General features: G+C 39.7%; 1 protein-coding gene across 2 annotated transcripts in view; it reads left to right on the plus strand.

The window, feature by feature from the left end:
• The window catches only part of SERPINB7 (serpin family B member 7), a 54,539-nt gene that overhangs the window by 28,302 nt on the left and 3,690 nt on the right, over nucleotides 1-22,547 (plus strand). For both annotated transcript variants that reach the window (XM_019807104.2, XM_002926361.3), the window contains exons 2-6: nucleotides 3,188-3,373; nucleotides 9,563-9,613; nucleotides 10,181-10,297; nucleotides 17,112-17,229; nucleotides 21,129-21,271. In XM_019807104.2, coding sequence (XP_019662663.1) covers nucleotides 3,206-3,373; nucleotides 9,563-9,613; nucleotides 10,181-10,297; nucleotides 17,112-17,229; nucleotides 21,129-21,271 — 597 coding nt within the window. In that variant the 5' untranslated portion in view covers nucleotides 3,188-3,205. The remainder of the gene's footprint in view (nucleotides 1-3,187; nucleotides 3,374-9,562; nucleotides 9,614-10,180; nucleotides 10,298-17,111; nucleotides 17,230-21,128; nucleotides 21,272-22,547) is intronic.

A 22,547-nucleotide genomic window follows, 5' to 3' on the forward strand; every position in this document is an offset into this window, starting at 1 on the left:
CTCCAATACGATAAGTTTTATGAAGTCACCAGGATGATTAAAAAATTAGAAAATGAACATTTGTAATTATTGCTTAGAAAATGATTTAAGGAAGTTTTTAAAAACATGATAGGTCTGCCCCCCCTTGCCCAGGGGGTAAAATAGTAAGATATACTTTTTTATTTTTAAAAATTTTTTAAAGATTGGGGCACTTGGGATTCTCAGTAGATTAAGCATCTGCTTTCGGCCCAGGTCATGATCACAGGGTCCTGGAATCAAGCCCTGCATCAGGCTCTCTGCTCAGTGGGGAGCCACTTCTCCCTTTGCCGCTTCCCCTGCCTGTGCTCTCTCTCTCTCTTTCTCTCAAATAAATAAATAAAATCTTTAAAAATAAAAAAAAATAAGATTTATTTATTTGAGACACAGAGAGAGTGTGTGGAATGGGAGGGTCCGAGGGAGAGGGAGAGACAGTCCCAAGCAGACTCCATGCTGAGCATAGAGCCTGTTGCAGGGCTCGATCTCACCACCCTGAGATCACTACCAGAGCCAAAACCAAGAGTAGAATGTTTAACCCACTGTGCCACCCAGGTGCCCCAGTAAGACTTACTTTTGTAAAGCATCAGGAAGAATTGGGGCTTGACCAAAGAAAAGTGCATTGAAATTTTGTACTTTGGGATATGAATACTAACCAAGCAGCTTCCAGACTCCACTGGCCCGCACAGGCAGGTCCCCAAATAGGGTTATTTTTAAATCCTGTGGGTCTTAAAGATTCAAATTATATTGAATATATTATATCAAATATATCAAATAATTATATAGACTGTATTAAAGTAAATCCACAATCCTCTATTAAGTATAATTTTCACTGTAAGTATTTGGAAATGATTACTATAATTTTGCTTTTAAAGTTACTTTCCTAAGAGTGATTGATTTCATTCACTATGCTTTTCAGCAATCAATATGAAGTCTTGCAAACTGAAGAGACAGAATCTAGCACACAATTTCTCTCTAAAATTAAGGAACTCCTTATGAGTACAAGATTTAATATAAAAATCAATATGTTTCAATTTAAGTTCCAATTTAAGTATATGTTTCAATTTAAGTATGTTTACTTATATATTCACTAATTTCAATTTTGTCATTTTTTTCTTTTCTTTTTCTTTTTCTTTTCTTTTTTTTTTTTTTTTAGAAACAATACTTATTTTTCCAATGTAGAATGTGATTTTGAGCCCTGGAAAATTTGGAGGCCTTAGTTCCTGCCAGTATCACTCACTGGATAAAGCTGCCCTGCATCTCTCATCCTGTGTCCTCTCCTTCTTCTGGTTCCTTCTCACCTTTACTCGAGGGATTTCTCCTTCCAATCACAGTGGCCACTGTGCATCCCCTTAGTTTACATGGATTTGATAGGAAATCATTAAATTTTCTGGATAACCATTAAAAAAACATAGATGTTCTTTCTTGGAGTGAAAAGCGTTTGGAGTGTGAATGATGTTTTCACCCTGTATTTCTGGGGGCATAACTGAGAAGTGAGACCTGCAATGAATTGAAAGTAGCTGAATTTGACCTTGCAAAACAGCATCATTTATGGCCTTGTACCTCAGTGATGTTCTCAGGGGTTGGAATTCCAAAGTGCAGAATACAGTTTCCTCAGAAATACTCTGGAAATGTCCAATTTGTGGTCTTTTAAGAAGAGCAAATTTATTACCATTTAATAAAGAATAATGAATATAGGGCAGCTTCAATTGATTGACTGTTTACAGTGAGTCAGGCACTATAGTAGATTGTTTCTCATTTTTTTTAAACTCAAGCTTCCATTTGATAAAATAAAAATTGAAAACTTATTTTGATGTCATTTGTAACTTTGAAAGACATTCGTTTTTTGTGACTTCAACAAAATCAACACAATGGCAATTTTAGAATATTATTTTTTCAAACCACACATATCTCCCTCCTGTTGACCTTCTTCCTTTTCCATACCTTGCCCCCATTCCCCTCCCCAAATGCTTTGATATTATGCGGTCCTTTTACAGCTGTAAGGGTGGAAGGACACATGGTTTTCTGTACTGTAACTTGATCATCTCCCTGAATAAGATGCAATTTAGAAGAGAAGTTAAAGACTTGACCCAGATCACACAACTTTTAGCAACAAGGTTGGGGTTAAGAATGCGTCCCTTAAGGGTCCTACCACACATTAGGCATAATGTCACAGAATATTCAAGGAGAATAATTTGGAGGATCTGTGTAAATTCATTTAGTCTATGACAACCCCAACTGTGGTATTGGGATCAGTTTAGTATCGTGGAAAAATTCTGCAAAGAAATACCAAAGCAGATTCCTAAAGAATTCCATGCTGGTGGCAGCCCTCTATATTTCAGAAATGACATTATCAAGAATTTGATATCATCTTCATCCTGGATTCTAAATTTGCTATTATACCTCAGGTTCTCCAGTAGGAGATAGACCTCTGTGTTGGAAAATTATGTGCATGTTTGTGATACATAATGTGGTTAATCACACTTTCCATTCCAAAAAAATTTGAAAGTGGTGTGAAAACAATACAGAATCAAGGATGCATAATATTTGTAATTAGGACAGTCCTGAAAAGAGTTAGGGTGTATGATTACTCTAAGCACATGTATGGCAGCTATTCTAGAAAGAAGGAGTAAGGAAATTGTGTTAAATCTCCAAATGTTAACTTTTTTAAAATTACAGATTGAGAGCAAGGACTATAGCCCTTTTAATAGACCATTTAATGTTGTAATATTCGTTTTACTGCAAAGGGCACTTTTGCTCTATTTCAGCTTAGAAAGCTGGGGTGATTTGGGGAATGGTAGACCCCAGGAATGTGTGTCTGCTTAGGAGTTGAAAACAGAACTCTCAGGGGCCACTGATGATAGAAATGCGACATCAAGAAGAAGTGGGAGTATGAGTGTGAGAACATAGGCAGAAACACAGAAACATTGCACTAAAGATTACCAGCGTAAAACAAGGTGAGGGTATCACGATGTTGTCGGCAGGAGAAAGTTTTAGAGTGTTGGTAACAAGGATACAGGACCAAAGGAAGTTTTTCTTTTTGTTCTAAGTTACTTGATGGTTACATCCAAGGCTGAAGAAATGAAGCTTCAAATACAAAAATAAATGAATATAAAAACCATCATAAGCACCGAAAACATGCTTGGAACTCATTCAATTTCTCTTTGTCCTCTAGGCGGCGCTCCATTCCACAATGGCCTCCCTTGCTGCCGCAAATGCAGAGTTTTGCTTCAATCTGTTCAGAGAGATAGATAACAGTCAAGGAAGTGAAAATGTGTTCTTTTCTTCTCTGAGCATCTTCACGGCCCTGGCCCTGGTCCGTTTGGGCGCACGAGGTGACTGTGTCTCCCAGATTGATAAGGTCAGTCTTGGTTGTGCCACCACCTATGGTTTCTGCGATTAATCAGGGCAAATTGTTTCCTACAACACCGTATATTCTACTGCAATGGTCCCATGTAAATGAAGACATCTCAGTGAGTCCCTCTGTGGGTGTGAAGAAGACACACTGCTTGTAGCACTTGTTTTTGAGATGGGAGACAACAGGAATGTTCTCAGAACTGCTGCTTTGTCTCTTTTCCTTAGTACAGTGGTTCTCAAAATGCGTTTCCTAGACCAGCAGCTTCAGCATCACCTAGAGAACTTGTTAGAGATGCAAAGTCTTGGGCCCCACCTGAGACCCACTGAATCAGAAACCATGGGGCTGGAGCCCAGCAATCTGTGGTTTAATAAATGCTCCAGGTGCGTACTAAAGCTTGGGAACCACTGCATGAGTCGACGTAGATGAGGAGGAAGAGCAGCAGGAAGGTACCAGTGAAGTCCCACTTTCAACATGAGTGACGTGGGCACCAGTGACATAATAGTACATTCCAGATAATAGCAGCCTACCTGAATGGTTATCGTGTTGTCACCAACACATGTAGAAAGTGCTTTTTAATTCACCCTTGTACACTACCCTGAACCAGGCTGCGCAGGGAAGGGACACAGTCGCGGAACTATAGTGGCTCAGTAGCAGGTGAGATCCCAGGTCCAGGCCGCCTGTGGAGGTCTTTGGCATCCCTTTCTGCCCCCTGGCTCCCCCCTTTATTTCAGTTCATAAATGAGAGCTAGAGGAAGATTGTCTGTGTGGTAACTTTTCACAGCTAATCACTTTTGAAGATTGTGCAGATAATCTAAGCTAGGACAATTCGTTTCTCGCTCCGGATAGCTCGGTGAATATTTGTTGCTAGAGAGTAACCACCGAGTCCAACAATGCCATTTTCCCAAGAGCTGGAGTGATTCACAGCCATGGTACGTTGAACACCTTTAATGAGATGGCAACGACTAACAGCAGAGAACTTCATCGGTGTCCTGTTCTGGGAGAAGCTCTATGGGTATCTTACTGGCGGCTCACAATAGCAGCGAGTAGGCACTGTTATCCATGCCATCTTAGCTAGGGAGTGGCATCACTACGATTCAAACTCAGGGTGATCTTCTAAATCAGGGTTTCTAAATCTCGGCCCCACTGACATTTTGAGCCCGATAATTCTTTGTCGTGAGGGGGCTTTTCTGTGCATTGTAGAAGGGTTAGCAGCGTCCCTGGCTTTTCCCCACTAGATACCATTACCTCTGTCCAGTCATGACAATCAAAAATGTCTCCTCTTATTGCCATATGTCCCTCAGGAAGCAGAATCAACCCACAGTAGAGAACTGTTTGCCTTAAAGCCACCAAACTGAAATGCAGCCCGAGGTATATTATTGCAAAGCCTCAGTTATTTTAAAGTTAGTATTTTGATAAACAAATATAAAGCCTTTGGGGAAAAAAAACTTAGCAACTAATAAAAGTGTATTCATTCACCAGTGTAAGTACATGATGTTTTAGAACCAAGTAAAGCAACGTGGTATCACGGAAACAGAACACTGCTCTGGGAGTTAGAAAATCAGATCCAAATTCTGATTTGGGAAAATTAGTTCACCCATGTGGGCCTCAGTATCCCCACCTGTAAACTATGGAGGTTGATTTCATGGTATCCACTTAACAAATAGCTTAAAAGTTGTTCCTGTTCCATATGTTAGACGAAGATGTGTAGGCTCCACACCTATGACAAAACCCCAAGCCTTTAATACAACAGAAGACAGAGTTGTTCATTATTATATGATTTCAGGTTAGGAACATTCTCAGGCTATTGCCTGGCTCATTTCCTGAGGTCTTCTTGCCCCCCAGCTGCCTGGTGGACAGGGTCAACAGCTCATGGGAGATGGGTCATAGTGAATTCAAAGAGCCTATCTTACTGGGGTCTGCTCTTTTATTGTCACTGCTGGAATCAGTGACTTTCCTGAGTTACTTTTTATACCTCTTGGCTATTATAACCTCCTACAAGAAACATCTAAGAGGAAAAAAATGCAACTGTAGACACAGAAACATTCATATAATTCGTTTGTACAAATATTTAGTCATCTGCAGGATACCTTCTTGGAAATTAATTGTTAGCTTCCCCCTCCAGTCCCCAAATTTTCTCCCAGTTAGTTTCTGCTTGTAATACCCAACATTTGACACTGTGGGTCACATATGTATATTTTAGAGAAATCAAGCCTCAATCAATTTAGTTGTAATTTATGGCATCCATCCATCCGTCTCTCTTAAGCATTGCCATGGACTAGTGGTCATTCTTGTTTTCAAAGCTGAGATGGTCACAGTTGGGCCAGTAGAAATCTCTTTAAAGTTGTCGTTTTTAAACCATCCTTTCAGATGACTCTGTGTCTTTACTAACTGACAACATGATGTTCTGGGCCTGTTCCGAGTTTTCTTGTCTTAAGACAGTTCAGGTCACCCACTCTCAGCAAAGCCCCAGTTCCTTTACTGGATAATAGCATTGAAATCCAGAATTGGCAGGCACGAGGTTCAGTGGAGTTAAAGTGACACATCAGCTGCTTGCCATTTGAGTGAAAGAGCAGAAAAGTATGTTTATTTATAAAGTTCTGTGTTCAGGTTCATATTTTTTCATTTAGTTACAATATTACTGTACCTTCCTATTTTAATACAATGGTTTTTATTTTAATATTTTAATTTTTGGAGGAAAAGCTAAACCTTATTTATTTTTTAAGACTGAAACACTTGGAAGATATGTCAGAGCCTTGAAACACCAAACATAGGTTATGTTATCATTTCAAGTAATAAGTTGGTAAAAAGAGAAAAAGGTCTTTATCAAAATGATCAGGTGCTAGAGCTGGGGCGGGAGCACTGCTTGCTGCAAAGGCCCCAGGCAAAAGTGGTATTTGGTGGGGGTGGGGGTGGGGTGGTTGCTCTTTTATTTTAAAGGAATCCTGGCTCAGCCCTGAGTTGCTTACTTTTTCTCCTTTGACCTTCCTATTGCCCGGGGATTGTCTCAGTCGGGCTGTGTTATTTCAGGGGGCTAAATAAGCAATACTGAGTTTAGGCTTTCATTCCATCCTGCTCTGTAAGAACAGATTTCTTCCAAATTCAGGACTTAATAACTCTTAATTCAGAAGATAGCAATTCGTCCTTCAGTCTTCATTCCCGGATACCGGTAGACAGTGCAGTTAAAGCCCCCTTTCCCTTCAAGGGAGGGTGTCACCACAAGATTGTGCTGTGGCTCTGCTGCTGAGAGCCTCAGGGCTCATTAAGGCAGCCAGTGAGAGAGAAGGGCTGCTTCCTATAGCCATGCAGCACCACCTCTCACATTTTTGCAGGGTCTCCTAGTTGAAAGATGTAATGTGTAATTCAAGAAATGCATATCCACATCTCGCTGGCCAGAAACAGATATCCACAAGGAAGTGTTCAAAGTTCTTATCCAAACCACCTCTCCCAACTCCACATCTTAAAAACGAACTTCATGCCCTTGTATATAAAACAAAACCAAGCAAAACAAAGACCCAGAAAACTTTTTTCCCTTCTAACGTGACCTTGTGGATTTTGTTTTACAGCGTATGGAAAAAGATTGGTGATCCTTCTGTCTGGTAAACAGGAGTTTGGCAAGTGACAGAAACACCTCTGCTTACACTAATACCGCGCTTTTTATAATGTATTTTTCTTTTCTTTTCTCTCCCATGGCATTTCATTGAAATAAACTATGTCATAAATTTTTATCTTAAATCATATCTTTACATTACAATGTTATTTAAAAGTTATATAAATTTGAATTTTCTAAAACAATTGGGTTTTACCAAAAACATTTCAAAAAATAATCATTGTAATATGTTACTTATTTTACCACTTTTGTGTTCTCAAAAACATAATAGTTTTATAATTTGGTATGAATACATAGGGAGAAGGCCCTTGGGATGCAATGATTCATAGTTGTTTTTTTTTTTTTAATCTCAATCCAAAGATCCTAAAATTTCTTACATTGTGTTGACCCATGATTTTCCTTGCTTACCATTATCTGAATATGTTACCAGTTATGAACAAGAAAAAAGAAATTCTGATTTTCCTACACAGGGTCAGTCAGGGGATATGAGGGCACAGGACTGCTGGCATTTTGAATTGTGATAAATATGCCCTTTGATAGTTTATTTAATACCTATTACATTTGAATATTTACTAGTATCACTATTCATCTTTAATCATGGTAGCTTTATTGTTGAATGTGTAATATCTTAGAATTTTTGAAAATATAAAAATATATGTGTGTCACCTCAATATTGTACCAGTCCAATTTACTAAAAGCCAATTAGGAATGTCAGAAGAGACAACCAGATAGTATCAAAACAGAGTAATATTTTGATAATATCAAAACAGAGTAAGATTAGAAATGATCAAAGAATGATATAAATGTTTATAGTTGTTAAAGTTTTTTTCAAAAAGTTAACAAGAATGACTTCTGGGGATTCATATACTTTTTATAATCTTGTCTCGGTTTATTCAGAGTTTATTCAGAAAATACATTTGCATTTTTGAGTCCTGACACTGAACCATGATATTTTATGTTTCTGGTACATCCATATACTTCCGAATACCAGTATATCCAATGCCAAGGCAAAATGAGAAAGGAGCCTGGTATTTTCTATGCTTCACATGGCATTGAACTTGGGGGAGGGGGATGACATCCGGGGTGCCAAGCATGGTGCCTCAATGCCTGCAAAGACCCCCACCAGTGAATTTTAAGTTGACTACTAATTTGTCTATCAAGTTTGCCTTGTTGCCTTTGTCTTATCTCCTAATCCATCTTGTATTAGTTATTATTTCAGATTTAGAGAATGTAGGAATTGAGGTAGGTTCCAGTTCTCTGTGACCTATTAAGACTAATAGTGACACTCATAGCCTTCGTATGTTTTCATATATCTTACTGAGTTATTCCATTTCCTCCGAGCCAATAAGATGGTGCTATTAATTAGGGGTCCAAAGTCTTGAAAGTTGAAAGCCCTCACAGAGGCACTGATAGCAACATTGACTTAATTAGATTCCCATCCATAATTTCTTTACCCAGCGTCAGAGTGTTCCCTAACCCCTTCTCCCTACTTCTATCTCCCACCAGGGATATGGTTCAAATATAGCACATTTGACCCCACCCCTTTTAAAAAGATTTTATATTTTCATTTGAGAGAGAGAAAGAACATAAGCAGAGGGAGAGGCAGAGGGAGAGGGAGAGGGAGAAGCAGACTCCATGCTGAGCAGGGAGCCGAACAAAGGGCTCGATTCCAGGACCCTGAGATCATAACTGGAGCCAAACGCAGATGCTTAACCATCTGTGCCACCCAGGTGCTCCCACATATGACCCCTTAAAGAAAACCTACATCTTTCTGCAGAAAATCTTGCCTGTCTCTGTGTATCATCTATCCATGCCTGGGAGACGCGCACATTCATTTTGCTCCAGACCACTGCATAAATGATCATGTGCATAGTACCCTTTATCACTTCCTAGTAGAGAAGCCATTTTGCATTTCGGATCCCATGGACATAAGGGCCTGGGGAAATTCAGATGAAGTGCAATAGAAAATTAAAGCCTGGGCAGAATAGCAATTATTAGAATAATGGGATTATGAGAGCCGCACTGGAAAAGGAAAAGCCTAAAACAACTTAATTTTAAATAATTGCAGGACCTTTTTTTGTTTGTTTCAAATAATCGCAGGATCTTAAATCACATCTCTCAAGTCCCAATTTTACTTCACACTTAGGATTTTCTGAATATTAAGAAACTACGTCTCTCTTTTATGTCTTGGTGCTTACATAATTAGCCTTAATCTTGCCCGCCATGTTGGTAAATAAAATTTTTCATGATCCCATGATCATTTTTTTGATCCCTGTCTAGGTTTAATCAGTGAGTAATTGTTAAATTGCTCCATGAGAATGAGCGAACCAAAATAATAGTAGACACAATTCATTTTGTAGCCACCGATTTATTCACGCTGCCAGCCTGTGGTGCTTTCGCCAATGAATAATCTGTATTTTAACCAAGTCAAGAGAATGGCTGCACCTGTCACGCCTGCCCTGTGTGCTACCAAACACACACACAAACACAACCACTAACAGTGAAGTCTCTTCCGTCCTTTATTTCGTGGGGTCCCTTCCTGTCGAGCAGGACCTGTTAACTGCTTTCTTGTTCCCTGTTTGCAGTTGCTTCACTTCAGCACAGCCTCGGGATGGGGAGGCTCTTCTCACGCTCAGGTAAAGACAACACGTTCTTTCAGGGAAAGAGAGTACAAGACTAAATTTAGAGAAGTTACTATCGTGCCAATGTATGTAATTACGCTTACCACCCTTTCAAAACAAAAGAATATGTCTCACTCAGATTTCCATCTTGTGGCATCTCAAAGACAATTTTTGATAATTTACTTGTTAATTATTAATTTACCAATATTTTACTTGTGTGTTGGCCAGAATTTGGCAAGATAGTGTGGAACTAAATGTTTTACTTTTATCCTTTGATATTCACAGCCAACTTATGTTGGTAAAATGAATTATTTAGTATACGTGTGAGGCAAACTCATTATCTGCTGTTAATAATTTTATTCTAAGGTTAATTATTTTAGTAAAATTTGTAATCAGCTTTGATCACTGATACTATTATGAGAAAGGCGAGAAATTGTAAATAGAAGTGGCGTTGCTGCTTTTACAAGCATCGTTTTCAGTTCTTTCATGGTATAATATACATGTTTTATTTCATGTGTAAATAAGAGTGCAGATATATCTGCAATCCTGTAATACATTTTTATAAATTTTTTTAAATAATAGCCAGGACTTCAGTCTCAACTGAAAAGAGTTCTCTCTGATATAAACACATCCCATCAGGATTATGAATTCCACATTGCCAACGGTCTTTTTGCAGAAAAAGTGTTTGACTTTCATAAGGTAAGTGTGGCCTCCCCTGTCACAGGTCATTTCCGCTCTGGACCCTAGTCTTGTTCAACTCATCATCTGCAAAAAGGCTTGTGTCTTTCTGCAGAGTGATACAATGGTGATTCTTTTTTCGTATAGCTGCTAATTATGTTCCCAGATGTCTTCGAAATTTCATCTCCCTGTTTCTATAGTGTAGCTGTACTTGATCCCCATATTCAGGGTGCCCAGACTGAGGGTCCCCAAAACAGAGGAGACCACGTCCTCTGGCAGTGATACGGGGCTGTAATGGGGTGGGAGCAGCAGGCGGCCCATTTAGGGTTGTCGGTGGGCAGCTGAGGAAAAAGTCTACCTGCTTTTCCTCTGAACTTTGTGTTCCTGGGATGGTTGTGGATCCCCAGGGCTGAGTTTACCTCCTCTGTTCTCAGCCACGCCCTTTCGTCTCTCCCGCCAACAGTAACTTTGCAGTGAGATCACTTACGGAAGAGCCCTTTGTAGGGGACACAGGCAGATCCGGCCAGCCGATGGCAGAGGAGCTGCTCAGGCTGGACCGTAGGCAAGGGACTGGTTCACTTGAAGTCAGCAGGTGAAGTTTTCATGTTCCTGTCCATTGTCTGTGTTATCAGTTCATTCACCATGGCTTTCTGCTCACCCAAAGACCAGTGAGACCCAGACTGCTCCCTATATGCTACTGGGCTCAGCCCATGCTTTAGAGCTACTGTCTCTGTGACAACGGGAAGCTGGTTAGTACTGTTCAAGCAGGTGCAGTGGCCATGATTTTCTGGGCACGTTTGTTCTCCCTTATAATTCTCCACTTGTCAGACAACCATAAAGCTTTGTTTCTGTGAAATTTCTGGGCTAATCTCCATTTGTGTCTTTGCCAGCTGTCTGTGCTCCACCCACCCATTATTTTCTCCTCTGTCTGTCACCCACACAGATTCTTTGCCCCTTCCTACACCGCGCCCAAGCCCTTTGGCAGCCTGGCAAGTATGAAGCATTAGGCCACTTTGTTTTTGAATCTTTCCAAAAGAATCCTGCGCAAGCTTTCTAGGGGCCACCTTGTATGTTCAACTCCATATTTTGTGTCTCTTTTCCCACACATAGTGCAGCGTCCCCGAGGGACTGCTAACTCTTTTAACCTGGAAGTTGATGTGTCTATCATGTGACTATTTATAGCACATTTCCACGTTCCTTTATCTGGCACTCGGCATATGCACCCAGCACAGGAAAGGTGAGATCTGATCACCAACATGGAAAACAGACGCTGCCATTTTTTTCCTCCCAAATATTTACAAACACAGTTAGTTATTCTAAAAACTACTTTTGATTAAAAGCGTAACTGTTGTCAACTTTCCGTTGTCAGATCAGTACAAAGATAGATCATCTCCACATTTTCTACATTTTGTTGTGCAGTAGTTTTTTACTCATGTTTGAATATGGGTGAGTCTAACTGAATTGATGAAGATAATAATAATGTATAAATTGTCTTTACAAAAAGTACGTAGAAGTCCCAGCCACCATCTCTGATTCCTTCTCCGCCCTCCTCCCCAAATCTGTGCTCAACCTGTCTTGATCAGACCTCTGTGAATGTCATTCCAAATTGCCCCAAGCTCTGTGACCATTTGGGGTGACTTCAGTGTCCCTGTGACACCCAGCTGTTAGCTCAGCTTCCCTCCTTAAAGTCTCCTGACCTTCTCTCCCTATACCATTACAGTAACAAATGCCCAAGCCACACCCTGAAACTCATCAACACCCAGAACTGTTCCGCTCCTGAAATCTACCACTGGAGTTGCCCCGTCAGTGGCCACATCATTCCATGCTTCTCGTTCTTTCATTATTTCACCCCCACTCTACCTGTTCTTCAACTGCATCAAGTTATGCAATTTTTCCATCTCTCCATCGCCTCTCAATTTACCAGCTCTCTCTTTCCCCTGACAAAGCCCCACCCAGATCTGTCCCATGACTTGCCTCGGCAGCTGTGCCTCGGCCACTGAGCCACACTTGTGCCAAGCCTTGGCGTTTATGTCACTGCCACGATACCACAGGCTCCCAGACCTGCTAGATGTTCTCTGTGCTGTCTAGCAGTTGGCGCTCACAGTAATTTCTTTCTCTCATTCCTCACACCACTTGCTGAAAGCTCTTCGCTTCTCTCGATTTCCCAGCAACCCTTTATTGCCACCATCAGTTTCAACTAGGTCTGTGCCAGGAGCTCTGGGTTTCTGCTGCCTTAGAGTTGTCTAGTTGGTCCTGGAACCGGAGAAGGGCCCAGTGCCTTGGGAGCCAAGGTGAGGATGGGAAGCCATGGGGTTTAGTGGAAATATCCCTGGGTTTTCTTCAGTCCACATCCTGCCTTCTCTGGTCATCAGAATCATGACAGTAACAGGGTGTCAACAACTGCCTCTGGGTGCGTGTGGTGGGCAGATGTCTGGGTCATCCAGGATAGCCTGAGACCTCAGGTTGATACCCCTGTGCTCCTCAGAATTGCTGCTCTGGTCTCCTGGGTGACTGGCCAGGGGAAGGGACTGGCTGCAAGCCTATTGCTCTCTGCCTGGCCAAGACCAAACACTGGGACTTAGTCCTAAATTTTACAACCATTTGTCACGTTCACCTCAAAAATAGAGTTTCCATACTTGGCACAGGCACTTTCAACTTTCCAACTACTTCCTCTTCTCCTTCTTTTTTTTTTTAATAGGAACTTACTTTAATACTGAAATGGAAATGCAAGTTGTAGTATACATAGGATGACTATTTTAGTTCTGGATAAGCCGTTTGATCTTCTTAAAATTAATGGAAGAATTTTCAAGAGACAAAGCAACAGTTTGTCTCTTTTTTAAAATTTTATTTATTTTAATTTTTTAAAAAAGATTTTTATTTATTCATTAGAGAGAGAGAGAGCACAAGCAGGGGGAGAAGCTGAGGGAGAGGGGAAGCAGTGTCTCTTTCTTAAGGATGAATACATTATATAAGTTCATGGAACAAATTGTATATAGAGAAACAAACTGGACTTGAGTTGTCTTATATTCCACCTTCTCTCCTATAGGTAGAAGCACATCTGCCTCAGAATAATGCATTTTCTTATTTAAGCAATAAATTCCCATCTCCACTTGTCTTGTACTTGACAAAGAAAATAGAGACCATCAGGGCGGATCCATATCCCAACTTTTACCCTGCTCCCTTTCCCTTTTCCCTTCGATTTCAGAGGGAGTACTTTGTTTAATGGGTAATTCCTCCATGTCTTCTTGCCACCTCACCCCCTTCCCCGCCCCCAATTTCTTGGTGTTGTTTCCGTCAGTATTTTTCCTGAATTTCTGTCACTCTACTGTCTTCCTCATCGCATATAAATGTGCTCCAGATACATATCTCTAAACTTTTCACTACTTTTTTTTGAAAGTTATCCCATGATTCTCTTCCCATTTCTGTGTTTCTCACTCTGACAGTCTAAACTTGACAAATCAAGCTTCTTTGAAGAGTGATATGTATAGGCAGAATCCGTTTTTTCACCCTCTCTCACTGCTCTATATATTGCAAACAGCTTCTGCCTTCCTCGTTCTCCTGAAGCTACTCTTACCAAGGTGACTAATGGCTTCCAGTGGACACCAAGCTATGGGCACTTTGCAGTTTTGGTCTTACCCACCTCTTTAGTATTCAGCACTATCGGAGCTTCCTGAAACTTTCCCTTCTCATTGTTTCTATGGCATTGATTTCTCCTGGTTTTCTACCTTCTCCTTCATTTCAGTCTCCTTTGTTTATCTTCATTCCTCTGCTCATCTCTGAAATACTGGTGGTGTTTAGGGTTCCGCCGTCAGGCCTCTTCTACTTGGAGTCTACTGTCTCACCAGGGAGAGATGATCTACTTGGAAAGTTTATAGTTCCTCGACACTGTCCTCCATGCCTCCACAGCTCTCCGTGGTTGTGCGATGGGTCATTCCTCACCCTCCGTGTCATGCTCATCTCTCGGCCTGCCTACTGCAAGTCCTCAGGTGGGCATCTACAGGTTCTCTGACACACCATCTCTCCTGTCCCCACACATTCTCTTTCCCCGGGGTTCTCTTTCAGTGAAGGACCTACCAGGTGTTTTGATCAACTTTGACTTCTCCCTTTCCCAGAGCTTCACAGTCCATCAGTGAAGAAGCTCTAATAGGTTTTCCTTCTATTTTCAAAGAAAAGTTATTTAAAGTAATTTCAAACTCACATAGAAGTTCCAAGTATTGTAGAAAGAACACTTCCCCCTGAACCATTTGAGATGCTTTATCATATTTGAATACTTTCATGTAATTCCTACAAACAATGGCATTCTTCTACATAGTCACGATAGAGCCATCAAGATCAGGAAGTTAACAGTGTACCTTACTGTCTGCTCATCTTCAGCTCCTTTCGAGTTTCACTAACCAGCCCAACATCATCCCTCATAGCAAAGGATTTAGTTCAGAATCATGCATTATATTCTGTTGTTGACTCACTTTTAGTCTCCTTCAATTTGGAACATTTCATACCCTGTCTTGACTTTCATGATCTTGACACTTTTTATGATGATTCACAGTGTCCAGTTTTGGGCCAGTTGTATTTTAGAACGCCCTTCAGTGTGGGTTTGTTTGATGTGTCTTAATGATTAGAATCCTGTTTTCTTCTAGCTTTACTGAAATATCATTGATATGTAATATAGTACAAGTGTAAGGTGTACAACATATTGATTTGATACACTTACGTATCATGCAAGGATTATCACCATAGCATTAGCTAACGCTTGCACCAGATTTGATGGAAACATCCAGGTGTTCTGTTGTTGTTGTGTCATCCCCGTGGCACACTAGCAGGATTCTGATTTATCCCATTGCTCATCCTGCCATCCTTGGTCACATGATTACAGGGATGTCTGCTGGGTTTCTCTGCTTTGAAGTTACTCTTTTTCCCTTTGTTGTTAAATACTTTGTGGGGAACTGCTTTCAGGCTGTGTAAATATCACATTCTTGGTAAAACATATTTATTTGTTTATTTATAACAGTATGGACCCATGGTGTCCTGTTTTAGCCAAAGGGTTAGCTCAAATGATCCCTTCTATTGGTGTCTGTATTTCTTTGACTTGCCCCCCTCATTTGAGCACTTTCTTTCTGGCACCATGAGATGTTCCAATCTCATCTTCTTTTCTTGCCTCAGCCCTAGAATCAGCCATTTCTCCAGGAGTCCTAGTTCCTTTTTAGGAAAATACATGCACATACTAAATTGATGTTCATCTTTTTACCTAAATCTAGTGAAACCCACAGGTTCCTACTGATATCTCCAATTTTCATCAAACACCACAGGGTTCACTTTTTGTTTTCCCTCTTTCTGTTTTTGTTTAACTCCCTTCTCCAACAGTGAGAAATCTGGCCATTATTCTTACATATTTACTTGTTTGATCAATCTCCCTCTATGTAACCCATTTCCTATCACTGAGGCTGTTGCCCCTTTCGGTGTGAAAACACCTTCATCCCATGAGAGATCTGCCCCTCCATGCTAACTGCCCCTCCATGAGCATACCTCTTCCCTCTACTTAGTCCCCCACATCCCATGGTGGTCTGCCCACCATGGCGTTGTCCCTCTCACTTTTTTGGGCTTTGACACCCCACAGGGATGCCCACCTCACACTGTTTTAAGATCTAACACCTACATGAGGCCATCCCTCCTCAGGGATGCCTCTGGACCTACCTGAACTTGCATTCCAGAGCTGGGCTTCCCTGACAAGGCAATGTGTTCTTCGTCTCCTTTGGCCCCTAATACTTTGTGTTGAGTTGCTCCTCACTCTGATGGGGCTCTGCCCTCCAGCTCTGCCATACTGGCCCTCCCCACTCTGAGATGTATCCCTACCTAGATTTGCCTCTTCTAATGGCTTTGAGTCTGAATTGTTCAAGAAGGAAATGGAAGGGTAGGGGATAAGAAGGAGCTACCTTCTTAGTGTATCTCTAAAATTTGTTTTGTCCTCCCCATGACCCTGGAAACTGCCAGCACCTCAGTTCAGGACCTCTATATATCCCTCAGGAAAAACTATAAGGACGTTCTCCTATTTCCAATCAGTTTTTTTTTTCAATGCTGATTTCAGAGTCCCCTTTATGAAATGCACATTTAATTGTATTACTCTCCTGCTTAAATCGTTTAAAGAACTCTCCCTAAAATAAAAGGAAATCTCCTTGTCAAGGCAAACAAGACACTCATGCTCTTCCTCTGTCCTGGCTTATGTCCTCCATTTCCCCTTTTCACCACATGCTTCAGTCATCGCAAATTCCTGCTGGTCTCCGGAGTGTGCAAAGATCCTCTTACTCCACTGGGGGTACTACTGCTTGGAGCGCTCGCCTTTTCTGCTTGTCTTCTTCAATTTGACTTTTCTTTCTTTCTTTCAAATGCAGGCCAGGTCCAGGGGCTTGAACTTTATCTAAAGTACAGGAAGTAGCCTGGAAACCTTCTTAATGCTTTCAGTAGGAAGGGTGACACAAGCAAGGGAGATGAGCGAGGATGCTCTTGAAGTATTTACGGTGAGAAAGCAGTGGTAGAGCCAAGGGAGTGGGCTTTAGTAGTAATCCCTATTAGTCCCCCCATCCACTTCAGATAAACTTAAATTCAAATAGCATGCTTGCTGTGCAAATTCAGTTTCAGGTTCTCCAGCAACCCTTCTAGCCATATTTTCCTACTTCTAGCCATATTTCCTCATCTTTGAGTGAGGAATGAGTCCTTGAGTAAGATGGTGGAAATGAAGAGACAAGTTCAAAAACAGATTTGTTATATGCTTAGTTGATGGTGACTCGTGACTATAAGAATTGTGTATTACTTATAGAACTGTAATTATTTACATTTATAGAACTATATTGAGTGTGCTGAAGAATTATACAATGCCAAAGTGGAACGAGTTGACTTTACAAATGACGTGGAAGATACCAGATATAAAATTAATAAATGGATTGAAAATGAGACACATGGTGAGTGCAACCCTATTTTTCTATAAGATTTGTTAGTGATATGTGAATATTGAGAATGGCCAACTTTAAAGCTGGACGTCTTTTGTAAGATATGCAAGGAATAGTTCCTCCTAATCCAAAGTAATGAGTGCTGCTATTGAATATTTCTCATGCACTGTTGGTGGTAAGGCAAACTAGTGCAGCCTCTGTGGAAAAGAGAATGGAGGTTCTTCAAAAATTAAAAATAGAATTATCAATATGATCTAGTAATTCCACTACTGGGTCTTTATCCAAAGGAAATGGAAACACTAATTTGAAAAGATATATGCATGCCTGTGGTTATTGCACCATTATTTACAGTAGCCAAGATGTGGAAGCAACCCACATGCCCATCAATAGATTAACCCACATGCCCATCAATAGATTAATGGGTAATATATAATGGGTGATATATATCTCTATACTTAGATAGATAGATAGGAATATTACTCAGCAGTAAAAAGGATGAGATTTTACCATTTGCAACAATGTGGATGGACCTAGAGGGTAGAATGCCAAGTGAAATAAATCAGACAGGGAAAGACAAATACTATTTCATTCATATGTGGAATTTAAGAAACAAAATAAACAAAGAAAAAAAGAGGCAAACAAAAACGCAACTTTTAAATACAGAGATAAATAGGTGGTTATCAGAGGGGAGGTAAGTGGGGGGATGGGTGAAATAGGTGAAGGGGATTAAGAGTGCACTTAGCCTTGATGAGCACTGAGTAATGTATAGAATTGTTGGATTACTATATTGTACACCTGACACTAATCTGACTATGTTAATTATACTTAAGTTTATTTATTTATTTATTTATTTATTTATTTATTTATTTATTTATATACTTGCGTTTCAAGAAAACAGAATGGTGGTTACCAGGGGTTCAGGGTTGGTGTGCGAAGGGGAGTTGTTCGATGCGTTTAGAGTTTCAGTTTTGCAAAACAAATTAAGTTCTGAAGACGTGATATACAATAAGGCGTATATAATAAATAAAACTGATCTGTTAAGATGGTAAATTTGGTGTTATATGTTTTTTAATCACATTTAAAAATGGCGAGCAAAAATTCCTCACAATCATAGCACCTCAACAAATCATTGCTTCCTTTTCCCATTTTCTATTCTAGTCTTCGGCCTTATACACAAAGAATAAGTTGACCTAGTTATCTTCGGAGCCTACATTCACATCTGTGTCTAGATTTTTTTCTTCACATTCTATCTCCCACATTTTTACACACTACTTTGCAATTTTCATGACCATTTAATTGCATAGACCAAGTATGAAATAAAGAATGTAAACATATCCTTAATAGTTTTTTATATTTATTATATGGTGGAATGATAATATTTGGGATATATTGGTTAAATCAAATATATTATTAAATAAAAAAAGAAAGAAAATTTCTTTAGTATTTGTCCACAATGTGTGTGGTTCTGAGTAATCTTAATAATTTGAATGCTTTATACTTTTCAGAAATTTTACCTATTACATTATCTCATTGGATTGGGAAACAATCCTATGAAACAAGTATTGATTTCATTATGATCATTTCATAAATTAGTGACAAGCTGAACTAATTTACTTAGTTATCCTCAATATCTTATAACTGGTTAGTGAACAAAGACTGAAAGTGGTTTATAGGACATTATTTTAAATGACCACAACATAATATTTCATTCTAATGCTCAAACCAGTATCTTACTGTTTTTTCTTGAAGAAACTTTTTAAACTTATGACATCCTACTGTGTGTGAAATATATTTTTATATCATTGCTTCTTCTAAAAGATGCATAGTTTATCTTTCATTTTATTTTTTTATTTTTTATTTTTTTTTAAAGATTTTATTTATTTATTCAACAGAGATAGAGACAGCCAGCGAGAGAGGGAACACAAGCAGGGGGAGTGGGAGAGGAAGAAGCAGGCTCATAGCAGAGGAGCCTGATGTGGGGCTCGATCCCACAATGCCGGGATCACGCCCTGAGCCGAAGGCAGACGCTTAACCGCTGTGCCACCCAGGCGCCCCATCTTTCATTTAAAAATCCTCTTCATTTATCAAAATAATCTATGTGGCAAAGGTAGTACCTTCCAGAAAAAGTACATTGCCTTATTGGTAAGTGTCTTTCACACAGCTAAAAATTGAATTCCAGCTGATGTTCTGGTTGAGTTCAAAACAAATAACGAAATGTATTCATTGCTATTTTGTTAATCAATTGATTCCAAACCTAGTTATTTCTTTACTTAAGGCTTGACCTGGATTTATACTCGGAACAATATACATGTATTTGCTGAGTCTGGTTCTGTCTCAAAAATATGAAACATCTGACTTGCTGACATTCAACATACTACAGTTAGTTCTGGGAACAAGAATACAGTGTCTTCAGTTTTCTTTTGTTTGTTCATTCATCATTACCACAACAGAGGTTTACTTTGACCATTAGCCACCACGTGTCAAACACACTCTTCACAAACCAAGATGAACTATGCAATTGCTTTTCCTAATAGCTGAATGGAATTCTATGTAGTGTGTAATTCTTAAGGGCATCAAATTGCTAATACCTTTTTCCATCTGGACCAATTATTTCTCTTCCTTCTTTTTTCATGCAAATATATCTTAAAATTATTCTTATTTTGACAAGCATTTGTTCTCAATACTCATTTGAGGGGGAACACTTCAAAATACTGCAAACATTCCAACAAACCCACCCAGGTCTTGTCATCCTTTCCCCAAATTCCACACACTACCAGAGCAGTCCTTTTGAAAGGTAAACCTGACCCATCATGACCGTGTCCTTTTTCATCTTCCAAGGAATCCTGAACAATCATTTTCCATTGCCTTCAGGATAACCCCAAATTATTACCAGACATTCAAGGCTCTTCATTATTGGCCCCTGCCTCTAACCTTTCCAACCCTACTTTTCCTATGCATTGAAACGAGTTAGTGTTTCCCCAAATACACTATGCTCTTCCAGGCTTCCATGTGTTTGGGTAAACAGCCTCTGCTCTATGCAGCTTCTCTCTGCCTCCCACCTTGCTGTCAGCTCAAGCAGAGGGCCAGATCAGAGATGGGTGCCCCTCATCTGTGCTTCCCCAGCACACTCAGCCCATGGCTGTGGTACCAGTGTGTACAGCTGCTCCCCTGTGCTGGACCGTGAGCCCAATGATGACAGGGACTGTGCCTTTCATGGTTGTGATTCAAGTATTGAGAATAGGGTTGACATCCAGCAAAAATCTAGTTAATGTGGAAGGAAGGAAGGAATTAGCCCAACAGAATGGGGTTAAATTATATTTGGAGTGCTGTGGCCTTGTCGAGGCAGGAAAGGCAGTTTGGTGCTTACCAGCAAGGAGGAGCTTTGGGAATTGTCTGTCTTGGTCGGCATCCTGGTGCCTTAACTTTCTTGTGTGTGATGTTGTACAAATTACTTCATCTCTCTGTGTTCTAGCTTCCTCAACAGGAAAGTGCCTGCCTCACAGAGATTTGTGAGGAATAAACCAAATATTGCACATGAAGTGTTCAAAGACTACTGGATGGAGCAATTGCTCATAGGTTATTACTAATATCATTGTTATTATAATTATGTCATAAGGAAAATACGTTCACCTTGTGTTTTTTAAAAAATTACATTAACAGGGCACCTGGGTGGCTCAGTCAGTTAAGTCTTCACCTCTTGATTTTGGCTCCAATTGTGATCTCAGGGTGGTGAGATTGAGTCCCAAGACGGGGTCTGCGCTCAGTGAGGAGTCTGCTTGAGATTCTCTCTTGCTCTGCCCCTCCCCCTGCTCTCTCCCTCTCTCTCTCAAATAAATACATTAATCTAAAAAAATAAACAATAAAAAATTACATTAAAATTTAACAATTTTTCTCCATTTGTTTTTCAAAAGGCAAAATCAAGAACGTCTTCCAAGCAGGTAGCATAAGCTCCTCTGCAGTAATGGTGCTGGTGAGTGCCGTGTACTTCAAAGGCAAGTGGGAGTTGGCCTTTACCAAGAATGAAACAGTAAATTGCCATTTCAAATCTCCCAAGGTATGGAAACCTTTTTAAGAAGATTTTTTTGGCTGGGGCCTGGGTGGCTCAGTTGGTTAAGCATCTGCCTTTGGCTTAGGTCATGATCTCGGAGTCCCGGGATGGAGCCCTGCATCAGGCTCCTTGCTCAGCGGGGAGTCTGCTTCTTCCACTTACTCTCCCTCTGTGCTCTCTCTCCCTCAAATAAATAAATAAATAAAATCTTTAAGAAAAAAAAAAAGGGTTTTTGCCATAGTATTCTTTTGCAGAAATTATGGTATTTACATAGACAAATGATGGATTCATCATTTCTTTACTTATTTCTTAGACTGCTTACCATCACTATATGGTGAATTGCTTATAAAACAACCTATTTTCCTGATAATGCAGGTTACGGTACACAACCGGAGATGTCCCATAAATTGATATTTCTTAAAAATATTCAAATTTGAGAAAGGTAATAAAGTATGAATTTATTTTAAGATATTCTAGTTGGATGCCTATATGAAGAAAATATGACAAATGTGTGGTTTTTATTTTTTGTGATTCTAACTGTGGGGTGTATAGTTCCATTTATTTAATATCAGTGATTTTTCCTGAGTCAAAGCAAGGATGTGTTTGCTTTTGCAAAGGAAAAAGTTATGTTTAGTAAAGTTATGCATTTCCAAGTGTCAATCTTAACCAACTTTTGTAAAACATATATTCTTGTGTGTGTGTGTGTGTGTGTGTGTGTGTTTTACCAATTTGTACACAATAATCTTATAGAATAGTAGAAACATCAAAGGCTTTGGAGTCAGAAGTGCTATGTTGGGGTCCTTGCCTTGCTTCACAAAACCTACATTGTCTTAGGCAAGTTAACTTAACCACTGTAGGCCTATTCTCACAAATGAGGTAATTCCACTAATTGACCTCTTAAGTTTCTTTTAGTCACTCAGCCTTTTGTGTTGAGACAGAGAAACTCAGGTTAAAGTTTTGAACTTAGTTTCATTTATTGAAATGTTTTTCTGCATTTTTCCACATCAAAAATTTTAGACACAGGAGGGCTGAGAGCTGGTAGAAATCAAAGATCAATGAATGAACGATAAATCTTGTTATGAATACTATGGATTTCTTTCTTTCATGAGAAATAAAATACGGACCAGTACTATCAAAATCACACAATTTCAGAATGAGGTCTTATAAAAATAAAAAATCTATAGCATTTATTTTTAATTATAATGCTATTTAATAATTATTCATTACTTATCATATAGACATTTTTAGATAAGACGCTAAGTGCAAATCAATATGCCAAGTG

This window comes from Ailuropoda melanoleuca, chromosome 14, assembly GCF_002007445.2.
Source record: "Ailuropoda melanoleuca isolate Jingjing chromosome 14, ASM200744v2, whole genome shotgun sequence".
NCBI classification, from domain to species: domain Eukaryota; kingdom Metazoa; phylum Chordata; class Mammalia; order Carnivora; family Ursidae; genus Ailuropoda; species Ailuropoda melanoleuca.